Source organism: Fusarium keratoplasticum, chromosome 1 (assembly GCF_025433545.1).
Source record: "Fusarium keratoplasticum isolate Fu6.1 chromosome 1, whole genome shotgun sequence".
Classification (NCBI taxonomy): Eukaryota; Fungi; Ascomycota; class Sordariomycetes; order Hypocreales; family Nectriaceae; genus Fusarium; species Fusarium keratoplasticum.
Window position 1 is genome coordinate 3,240,666 of NC_070529.1, and position 11,729 is coordinate 3,252,394.

At 52.5% G+C, this 11,729-nt stretch overlaps 3 protein-coding genes across 3 annotated transcripts; all 3 read right to left on the minus strand.

The window, feature by feature from the left end:
* Positions 1-485: 485 nt before the first annotated feature.
* Positions 486-2,131, minus strand: NCS57_00096400 (Ammonium transporter; the record flags this gene model as incomplete). The annotated part of the gene is made up of 3 exons (XM_053051038.1): positions 486-1,021; positions 1,072-1,995; positions 2,062-2,131. The coding sequence occupies 3 exons, from the start codon at positions 2,129-2,131 to the stop codon at positions 486-488; spliced, it is 1,530 nt and encodes a 509-aa protein (XP_052919553.1).
* Positions 2,132-6,145: 4,014 nt separating this feature from the next.
* NCS57_00096500 (uncharacterized protein) lies at positions 6,146-8,555 on the minus strand (the record flags this gene model as incomplete). Its single annotated transcript, XM_053051039.1, has 3 exons — positions 6,146-8,134; positions 8,189-8,428; positions 8,472-8,555. 3 exons carry the CDS (start codon positions 8,553-8,555, stop codon positions 6,146-6,148), a joined length of 2,313 nt encoding a protein of 770 aa, XP_052919554.1.
* A 544-nt stretch (positions 8,556-9,099) lies between these two features.
* NCS57_00096600 (Cellulase domain-containing protein) lies at positions 9,100-10,599 on the minus strand (the record flags this gene model as incomplete). The annotated part of the gene is made up of 1 exon (XM_053051040.1): positions 9,100-10,599. The coding sequence occupies one exon, from the start codon at positions 10,597-10,599 to the stop codon at positions 9,100-9,102; it is 1,500 nt and encodes a 499-aa protein (XP_052919555.1).
* Positions 10,600-11,729: the final 1,130 nt, after the last annotated feature.

The following is an 11,729-nucleotide window of genomic DNA, read 5'->3' on the forward strand; positions in this document are numbered from 1 at the left end:
GGCCACAACAGATCTTTTTCATATTTAAACCGGGAGCAAAGATTGGCATTTGGGAACGATGGATGCCAGATTCGCTACATTTCAGGCTTATAGGATCAAGTTTACTTGGGGACGCTTCAAAGCTGGATAATAGACATGGATATTTAATTCACTATAGCTGCCAAGGTTCAAAGATATGGACATTCTGATTCCATGACTATCTAAAGTATCAGACTGCAAAGAGGGATTGTATGTGCGTCCTCGACGACTTGGAATCACTTTTCCGAAGCCAGCCAGATAGATATACATGTGCCTTTGCGGGTATTAAAATCAAGATGTAGTAGATTGCGAACAAGATTTGAAAAACCGTAAACGCCTTTGCCGGCTACTCCCAACGACCATTGTGTGTGTAGTGTAACAAATAAGGAAAAATGGCCAAGCACACACACTCTCTATACCGCTATAAAAGATAGATTTGCAAAATGAGGTCCTCCATGAGAAAGCGTTTAAGCCTGCTTCTCGGGGATCACCTTTTCAGGGGTGTTATCGATGGAGGGGGTTTTGCGGGCATCAGACAAGCTGGGAGTGTTCATCATGGACTGATGCTCCTGGATGCCGTGGGTGGGCTCGAGGACATCACCATCCTCAGCAGGCTCGTCACGCTGGGGGCTCCAGGCGAGGAAGTCACGGCGGACCTCGACGTAATCGTAAGAGAACTCGCCGTGCTGGTCGTCATCCATACCAAGGAGCTCAGCCTCCTCAGAAGCGCGGAGCTTAAGACCGGGAATGAAGTCGATGATCTTGGCGATGACGGCGGACATGACAAAGGCGTAGGCGGAAGAGGCGACGATGGCGGCAATCTGCCAGCCGATGATGACGTAGTTGCCGTCGAGGAAGCCGCCAATGGCACCGGTGTTGACGCCGTCGAGGCCGATGATGGAGCTGCTGGCGAAGAAGGCGTTGAAGATGAGACCGACCATGCCACCGACGCCGTGCTCAGCGAAGACATCGAGGGAATCGTCGATTCGGACAAGGAACTTGACTGTAAAAATTGTTAGTGATGAAATTGAGAGAGACAACTTGTCAACTTACCCTTGGTGGCAAAGTTACAGGCGACACCGGCAACAACACCGAGAATGATGCTGGCCCAGGGGTCGATGAAACCAGAGGCAGGAGTGGCAGCGACGAGACCAGAGATGGTACCGGAGCACCAGCCGACCATGGACCACTTGCGAGCCAGACGGAAATCGAGGAGGCACCAGGTCATGGCGGCGAACATGGCAGTCAGGCACGAGTTCCAGCAAGCCATGACGGCACGGAGGTTGGCACCGAAGGCAGAGCCACCGTTGAAGCCGAGCCAGCCGAACCAGAGGAAGACGGTACCGAGGGTGATGAGGGAGATGTTGTGAGGGCGGAAGTTCATCATCATCTTCTCGTTGCGGCGGCCGAGGACCCACGAGTAGGCCAGAGCCGACATACCGGAGCCGATCTCGACGGGGACACCACCAGCGTAGTCGAGGACGCCGTTTTTGAAGCCCCAGCCGTTGGCGTTCCAGACCCAGTAAGCGAGAGGGCAGTAGACGAGGGTGGCCCAGCAGAAGATGAAGACCATGCTGGGAATGACACGGCCGCGCTCGGCGACGGCACCGATCGTGAGGGCACCAGTGACGGCGCAGAACATCATCTGGTAGAAGGAGTAGAGAAGGGCGGGGACGAGAGGAGATCCGACCGAGGGGGCGCCCCAGACCTTCATAAGACCGAAGTGCTTAAGGTCACCGATGAAGGGGTTGCCGGAAGACTGGGAGAAGGCGAGCGAGTAGCCCCAGAAATACCACTGGAAGACGATGACGGAGAAGGACATCATGACGACCCAGAGCATGGAGAGGGCGGATTTTCTGCGGGCGAGACCCGAGTAGAGGAAGGCGATGCCGGGGACCATGAGGAGGACGAGGCAGGCGGAGACGATGATGAAGGCCTGATCACCGGACTGGTACCACTGGTTGAGGTTCTCGGTGGCTGTTGTGAAGACATTGGTTAGTATACTCTACAAGCTTGGCGTTTGGTGATGGTGTTGATGCATACTGGAGTCACCGCCGAGCTCTTCATTGGTACCGTTAAACGGTGTCGGGGGTCCGACTTCGACGTAAGACATGATGGGCAGGTTGTAGTAGGATTTTCTCTCGGTTATCGGTTCGTGGTGATGGAGTTGTTGTCGAGGTCGACGGGGTCGATTGGGATAACGTAGGGCGTCACTCAAGAGATACAAGGATATGAAAGCAAAGTGAAGTAAAAGGATCGAGTCACTAGAGATGGAATAGAGTCAAGAATTGACTAAGAACTCTTCCCGAGTCAGGTAGATGTAAGACTGGATGGGAGGGAAGGATATCGAGAATGAGATCAGAACGGGCATCGAGAGTCTATATATCGAGACCGGAGGAGCTTGTCTGAGTTTTTCACCTCAGCCCAAACCAAGCCCGCCGCCTCGGGTACAAGCCCGGGCATGGACTGGGTTTGCAGATCCCCTGCGGGTTGATGAGAGATACCCCATGAGAGATGGACGAGGGCTCCAGACCAGAGATAGATAGAGGCGCGATACGGCGCGGAGAGAGAAGGGCAGGGCAAAGATAGAGATGGGTACGTACCCCAGGTCTTTCGCTGTGAGTGAACGAGAGCCAGCCTCCATGTACAAACAGGTTGGACACATAGTTTATCGGTACGTACAGTAACAGGCCGATAGGCAAGGTAGAGATAGCGGCGTCGTGCTTCTGCCCCAGGAACCAGCGTGGACCCCCCTACGATAGAGCTGGCGCTTACACGTTTGGAGGCATGGCGTCTGTTACATGCACACCTCCCTGACCCCGATCGAGCACCGTTCTTGGCCTGGTTCCTGGCCAGATCCCCTTCAACCCCCGGTCCTCCGGACAGAGTCCGCATTCTACTTTCGCCCCCCCATTCACCCGAGGATTTCGCACGCCCTCCGAAGGAGTCTCTCGGGACATGGCGAGTCCGTGGAGCTTTTGCTTCGCCTTGTTGACGTGAGAAGGAGGAGAAAAGCGGCATTGCCCATGGGGAAGCTTACTCGGGAAAGCTACGAAGTGGAGGATCAGGATCACGTACACGACTTTACAAGATCCATGATAAGAAACCTACCCCCAAAAATGAACATTTGAAACGGCTGCCGCAAACGGAGAGGGAGGGGGCGTTGTTCGGGAAAGGGCGTGCATGACGCTCTGCTGTCTCTGTCAAGAAACCTGGGGGCATAAGAAAAAGCTCTTGCTTCAATTGCTGCTCTGCTTGCTTGGGTCGCTGCTCCGGGGGCGCCGTTGACGTGTGATATTGGCTCCCCTCGAAGCGTGGGGTTCGGCTATGTGCAAGACACTCAATTTGGAGTATGGGGGATAACAGATGTGTGTGTTGTTGCTGCTGCTGCTGCTGGTTGAGCTGAGAGAGCTGGACTGATATCCAACCGAGATTTGGGCTTGTGTGTGTGTATCTCTGTGAAGGGCCAGCTGAAAGTCAAGTCTCAGATAACAGAATCTTGGCTTTAGACAATTGTCGCGTGATGGCTTCTCCAGTTGCTAACAAGACACAAAAAAAAAAGATCTCGAGATGGGGTTCCTTGAAACCGAAAGTCGGAGTTGCAAAAAGTGTCAGCTGTAGCTTAGCGGATCGCCGGACGATGACGATGGGTAGGTAAAACGATGTGTAAGTGCCATCGATTACATTACTTGTTCGACTACCCACGAAATGTGCCCCCCGGTCTCTCCAGCCCTGAATCATCAGCTCCGGCTCCCCCATCCGGGTCTCCCCGAGGTGAAGAGTACGGAGTTACACCTTTGGGAGCTCTTGTAATGCGTCGCTGTAACACATGGCCAAGGCCTTAGTAACGAGATCGGACAAGATACGAGATTTTTCTGAAGCCATCTCGACATTTTTTACTCTTCCGATGGACCGACCATCACTCGATTTCATCTCTGCACGTGCAAGATCCAACAGACAGGGAAAAACTGACTGCACAAAACCTTAAAGAGATATTCCGTTACTTGATCACGTCAGTCGCTGATAAGAAAAAAAAAACAATCCCCAAAAGAAAGGAAAACAGAAGAAAATCAAAACACGTCCAATTGGTTCAAATGTCCTCTCTCTAACGAGTCAAACCTCGACTTTTACTGGTCTCACGTGTAGAAAAGCCATCTTTTCTTATCAAAAGGCGCGACACCAAAAAACCGAAGAAGCCTTCTGTGATTGTACTGTATGTATGTACATTTGTGGGGGAAGAGGCTGTGCGGTACCTGATCCCATTCGGTGAGTCAAAAGTTTGTTTAATGAAAATAATTGGAGTCGGACCAGTGACTAAAACCCCAGACACATGAACAAGGGTCGACCAATCAGCTTCGACCTCGCCTCATCTTTGGTTCAACGACATCTCTCATTCTCGTTTGTTGATCCAATTTTTTCATGTCTTGTCTGTCTCGTCTTTGTATTTCAGCATTGCTACCGCTGTCGCAGTTGATAATCAATTCCGACACACGTCATGAATGATATGCTGCATCTTCTTGGTCGTCAAGCCCGCATTCAGCTAGTGGTGCCCCCAAATCGCCAAAAACTCTTGGCCTACATAACCCTCTACCACCCCCCGGCGCTACACCTTGACAAGAGCAGAAAAGCCAAGCTTCGTTGTCCCAGGGCCCACGATTGATTCCCAATCTATCCGGGGCATCCCGGGGCGGCTGAGACGGATCCTCCATCCGTTACCGTTCCTCTGGCAAAGAACCTCGGGCAGCGGCACTCAACTTTTTTTTCTTGCTTCAAGAACCGCATCCACTGCCACGGTAAGGACCAATCCCCCCTGCTAGACTTGGGCATGGACGAGAACAGCAAGCATCCTCGGTGAGGCCGCCACCAGGGAAGAAAAAAAAGACTAGGTATATCGGATATGAGCACAGCAGCACGGCATGTAATTTACACTAGGTCAAGGTGAACGAGCACTGGGCAACAGTCGATTTCTGTCTCGACAAGATGAGATGGCTTCATGTCTTATCTACGCCCAGTCACTCAGACGACACACACGAATACGCACACGCACACACACACACATTTCTCAGCTTCAGCTTCACCCCAAGCAACAAGCCACGGATAGCGGGAAAAAACCTCGAGATCCAGTAAAATCTCACCTACCAGGAAAACCACATCCCCAGGTTTTCTCCTGTCCCCCCTATCAGAGTCCACTCATACACACCTTCACTCACACTTGAGCCTCCCTTCCCGTGGCGCCGGTCCATGCCAAGTAGTCAAGCTTTTTTTCCCATCCTTATCTCGCCCATCGGCCAATCACATCCCCCCTGATCATCAAAGACACACAAATCGCTTCTGGTCATGATCGTATAACCACCCCCTATTTTCCGCTATCTTTGATATCGTCACGCCACTTTCTAGAAGCTCGCCCTTGTCATTCTCTTCTCCTTCTGCTCTGCTCCCTCCTTCCCCGGCGTGGAATGGGCTCTGCTTTGCGGGGGCAGCAGCTCGTCCCGCCGACCCGGAACCCCGAGATACGGGTCCCCGCACTCAAAGAGTGACCCAATTCATACTTGTCACCACTCCCGATCCCGGTCCGGGCCCCCGTCTCCATCGTCAGCCGGCTCCGCTGCTCTGGGCTGGGGCTCCATGTGTTTTGCCTCGCCTTGCCTCGCGGATATCTACGTAGTAACTCGCCTTTTAATCTTCGTCATGGGTTTTCGTGATTCACCATCATTACCCCGCCTATAGAACCGTGGGGTATCTAGATGGATTGGTTGCATTGTCTTGCTCCAGCTTCTCCAGACCAATCTTTCAATGGATGTCAACCTCGTTTGTCCAAGTATCCACTACCACCCATGCAACAAACTTCCAATCCTTTGTATTTCATACTCGTGTCCCTAGATCTTCTGCGACGAGCTTATAACTGGCATCAATGTCTCTACCTCAATCCTCCAATATGCATATCAGAACATGATAAATGTCGACACAGCCATCAATGCACCCCCAAAATAACCCCCAATCACAATACACAAGAAAACAGTCCAGTCCAGTCCAGTCCAACTCCAAAGAAACCATCCCAAGACTCCAAAAAGTGCACCCAAACCTTGCGCCGGGTATCCTTCATCGCCTAGATTGAAACAACGCCTTGTCAATATATGCAAAGCTTTCCCGTTTGCTCGTTCCGCGTCAACTCATACGACAAGATGTCGTGGTTTCGATAGTGAAGCATCAACCGATACCGCCGTGGCAGCCCGGGCCCTCCTGTTAGCCCGTTTCCATCTCCCTCACCCGTTTGGATTGGGCTCAGGGCCATGCCGTGCATCGGCCGAAGCACCCTCCTGTGCTCCTCCTCATCTGACTGTGTCGGCAACACCCACTCTACTCGGAACCCGTGTTCCCAGATTCCTTCCTCACGCTCTGACGGCACAGCCTTGCGTGTCAGTGTCAGGAGCACCACCCGCCCAATCGGTGACCCAATCACCACCAGGGAGAGCTCTGGCGCCAGCGCAATCATGTTGAGTCTACCCGTTGCATGGAAGTGTGCCACGAGCCCTACCTCCTTGAACCTGCCAAACCTCAATGCGTCTGGGCAGACAACACCAAACTCCACTCGGCGGTCCCAGTCCGACGTCCGAGAGAATGGCCGCATCTCAATATCCTTTTCGTACGTCCGTAACAAAAAGAACTTGCGTTTAAGTCCCGCCAGCCGGGCTTCTGGTTCTTGTCGATTGTGGTTGCCGCAAGGTGGTCGCTTCAGGAAACCTATCATCCGGGATTCTTGTCGAGGTGTCTCGAGTATTTCGCCGCTGTGGGGGAAATAAGTCATGTCGGCCTTTCTGGGAAGAATCTCCTCGTCTGAGTTGGTCCCATCCTCACAGATCTTGCCATCAAAGTCGTCCAGGAATGCGTTGAGCGTATCGAACGAGTCGTGTGGCGTGAAGGGGGCAACCAGAGCGTGCTCTACCGTGCCTGCCGGGAACGTCCCGCCTGCAGGAATTATGGCGAAGGCTTCGGCGCCAAGAATATCCTGATGGTTGTCGTCCTCTATGTCGTCTCCATCATCCTCCTCCTCTTCGCTTCCAACCTCCGTATCTTCAAAATCGTCTTCATCTGCGCTTTCGCCGCCGCTTTCTTCACTGTCCAAGAGAGCGCCAGGTCCTTGAAAGCCGAACGGCAGTTGCAGCATATGAGGGTGAGCCTGAGCCATGACAGGCTGTGCTGCCCTTCGATGCGGGTTGTTTGGGATCTTGTTGATGGCATTCTTCACATTGACCAACGGGTGGCTGCACCCATTAGATGCGCGGATAACTTCGACTTGGCTCGTATGAAGGCCAAACAGCTCCTCGCTAGTCCGTACTTTCATGAAGCAACTGTCGTCCAAGGCGAGTACTCCCCAGCCTCTAGTAGGGGAAGGATAGAATTCCTCGCTCTTGAGCTGACTGAGGGCTTGGATGGCCACCGGGCCTTGGTGGGCTTGCCAGATATCCGCCAGCCAGACGGTTCCCTTGATATCAATTGCACATACCTTCTGGGCCTGGCCTTCAAAGTCATCCACAAAACAAATGTTGGGCATATTATCCGCGTCGCTGCCCATTATAATGACGATCCTCCAATTGCGGTTTCGCCGATGACCGGTCTTCTTTTCTGGCTTTTTAGGTCCCTGGGAATCTGAGGGGGCTTCTTTCCGCCTGAAAGGGTCTGATGTCAACGCCAAGGCAAACACAACTACCTCGTGACGGTTCGAGCTGACAGCAATGAGGCGGGACTTTTGATGTATAGCCAACCCCCATGCAGACATGCCGACATTCTCACGGAAGAAGGGCCTTGGTGTAGCTCTGTGCGACGAGCCAGTAGTTTCACGGCCTCCAAAGACGTATCTGCCAATATTCTTCGTGTAGTACGCAACCACGTCGCCGTCATCGTAGCACGCAAGCACAATCTCGTCGTGCCCAAGTAGCCCAGTGATAATATGGTTGATCAGATGAGGTCTTCTCGGGTCGAGATATCCTCCGACCGAACGGGAGTAGGGGCTCGGTTCGGGCTTGAGCTGAAGATCGGGGTGGCAAGGAAGCGATTGATGCGGTACTCCGCGGGGTTTGTAGACGAATATGTGGCCTTGGTAGGCGACAAAGTAGAGCTAGGGTAGGTGGTCAGTAATGCACACATTCACCGGAAGGCCGGGAGGTCGCACATTGCACACTTGAGAGAGAGCCGTAAGGTTGTTCCTGTAGCTCTGCATGCTCGGTACAAGTCTATAGATGGAGGATTCAGGGCCGGCCTGGTTCTCATCATCTTCGGAAGGCCACGTAAAGGGGATTTCGGCGTCGGTGGGGTGCAAGCCTAGGGACAACCGTTCGCGCTGGCGGATGGCAGCTCTGGCCCCATCGCCAAACTGATCAGGCGCAAAGCAGTTTGTGTCAGCCGCAGAGACCTAGATGGCAATGAGAGGCATGTCCCATGCCCAAAAGACTCACCCGCTCGTTGGCGGTTTGCGCGTAGCATTTTCCCACTGAAATCGGGAACTTTGCAGGGGCCGAGGGTGACGGTTGGCTTTCCATCAGCAAGCATTCAAGGATGCGCGGAGGGGAGCCTCGTTGCGGTGTTGCACATGAACATTCGGATAATGGCGATACGGCAAGGTGCGTTGCGAGTCGCGACCGGGAGATCAGTACGACGAGGCTATTAGAGTTGAAGGGTTAAGTTGTGTGATGCTGCAGGACAACTGATTGTGCTTCTGCGGTGGTAGAGAGTGAGAGGCGAGGTGAGGTGGCGGGGCGCAGTGCCTCCGACTTGCGCCTGTTATCGATAAGGAGCTTGCTCACACCTCGGCAGGCGCATTCGGCGTTGAGAAGGCATACGCATATTCACACGGTAGAAGCCGTCATCTATAGAATCATAACCTGGCCCAAACTCGCAACTTGAAATTCAACGTTGCTAACACTATCTCTGTTTGTACCCCTTTTTCGGAAATATACAATCCTTGACACAAACTCCGTTCCAGTTATACTCCAATAAATCTTGAGACCCGTTCGCATTTTCATCATTTCCCTGAAATTCGCTGCCCAGTTTCACATATAAACGCCGAGTCTTCCAAATCCGTCCTCAGGCCGCCATCAGATCTAGCATGTCCTTCATTCGGTAGTCCAGCACCGGCGTCACCCAGTCATCATGCACTAGCCCGTACGTCTCGGTCGTATTGCCCTTTGGCTTTCGTGCGTTGAGGGCCCAGTATCCGAAGTCGGCGTTCTGCTCTCGGAGGAAACGCATGAGATGCTGCCAGTAGTTTGCATCGCCGACAGATGGCTTGGACGGCGCACCAAATTCGCCGACCCAAACGGGCGCCATGTCCTCCTCCAAGATATACCCCCAGTTATGCCGCATGGTCTTTGCAAACGATTCGTACTCACGCAGAAGGAATCGTCCTTCCCAGCTGCCCCAGCCCGACCACGCGTAAACGTGCGCTGAATACACTACTCGATGATCCACGTCAAGCTTAATAGGACGCTTTCCAACATGTGATAGGTCGTTGGATGATTCGGTGCCTTCGACAATGACAAGCCAGTTCTTGTTCATTCGAAGGAGCCTGTTACCACAACGTTCTGCGGCTGTTGCCCACTTGGACCATGGCATCGTTCCCCAGAGACCACGAATCTCGTTCCGGAGGTCAACACCAATGACAAGTGGATTATTCACATGTGGTAACATGATAGTTTCCCAGTGCTGAATCCACTCCTCCTCGGTCTGCTTCACGGGGCAGAACGGTCCCAGATAATCGTTGGCCCAAGCAGCATCGCATGGGTCCGCACCGCAGCACCATGTAGCGCTCGTAATGTGGTTATTAACAATCACGGCAATGCCCGCCTTGGTGAGAGACTCCACGACGGCGTGGAAGACATCCATGGCCCTCAGCCCTACCAGGTCCGAGTTTGCACGAAGGTACCTCGCATCAACGGTTGGGTTCTTGATGACCAGCTCGTCAGCATAAGGCAGTCTGACGCTGTTAAAACCAAGACGCTTGATAGTCTGAGCAATGTCATCGCGGTGCTGGATATCCAGCCCCCCTGCCACAAAAAGCTTATCGCTAGCTCCATACCAGTTCACCGAAGCAAGCTTGAAGCGCTCACCGCGGGCGTCAACGATATTGCGACCCTTGGTCCGCAGTGGCAGCGTATAGTTGGAGATCTGAATGTTCTTGGTGGGCAGCTGCAATGGCCTGTGGCTGAAGCGTTCTGTTTCTGCATCTGGTGTCCACTTCTGGCGACGAGCAGTCTCTATATTCCACCTGTAGGTCCAGGCAACGCCGAGAACCAGAATCGTTACCAAGAGGAAGATGGCACAGCACCGACTTCGGAAGCATCTGCCTCTTCTTCCACACCTCCTGGCTGGCTTTTTGTCGGCAGGGAAGCGTGTGTATGAATAAAACCTGGTGGACTCGAAATTCGAAGGATTCTCGTATTGCTGCCCATCTCCATTCCTGTCTTCATTACCATCCTCTTCGTTGATCCAGTCGTCAAGCAAGCGGCTCCGTTGACCGGTGTCTGTCTCCGGGATGCGGGGCCGCTTGCCGCGAATGAAGGCCGAGAGTCGGGACGCCCCACTCATTGTCAGGATGAAAGGCTGGCCACCCACAATGGGATTTTGTCGTGTGCTCTTGGGGTTTCCAGCTGATCTCGTCTCGATCGCACGTTGTTCCGTATCTTCAAGTCGGATTGGTATTCCCCTGTTTGGGAATTCGATTGCGTCTCCAGAAGATCGTTGGAAAAGCGACTTTCATCGCGTACACAGCACACCAAAGACGTCGTGGAATGACGCTATCTCAGCATCAGTACTCGATCTGACCAGGGCAGTGGAGGAGGATCTTGAGGCAGCCATCTCACACGAGGGTCACCTCGAGCTATTATACCTCTCACACCAGCTGCTGAGCTCAGATAAGCTGTCTGGTCCCTGGGCTGTGGTGCCCTTTTCGGATGGGCCGGAACAGGATGCAGGGCGATCTGACCAACTGAATGTCGACTGGCCACTGAACGAGGAAGCACGCGACACAAGAATTGGACATTGGACGCTTCATCGCAACAACGTTTTGAACCTAAATTGACTTCCCAACAACAATTAGAAATAAGCTTTGGGAATTTTGACTTTATTTTACTCTTTGTTTACTTCTCTGATGAACAATTGATATAAATTATGATTGTTCGCCATATTCCATCACTCAAGTAATGGCATTACAGTGTAGTGTGCCTCATGTTTCGGCGCTTCGCACTTGGCAAAAAGCCCGTGCCGCCGATTACGCCAGCAAGGACATCGATCACAATGCCTCACGCCGTGTAAAGCAATATGTATTATTATTAGTATCTACAATGATGACAGAAGCCATCAGTCACAATAGCAAAAAACACAGTCATTAATACATAACGGTATCAAAACCCAATACCGAAGCAATGTGTATTAGAAGGCGAGGGTCTAGGGAGAGTTGTTGAAAATACTATGTGTAGTGAGGAAATACGAAAATCTGACGCCCATAAGTCTTTCTTCGAGTCGAAGGATCATTCCCTACCTACCTAGGTACTGACTAACCTGATCGTATCTCCAAAAGGTTGTCAGAATCGCAATGGCGTCGGATAGGTAGAAGAGCCTAATCAAGTGACGAATTATTTCGGAACAATCGATGCTCGAATTGCAAGGAGCCCAACCAGGCCGCCCGATATGTATTTCGTTCCCAGTCTAATATGTAA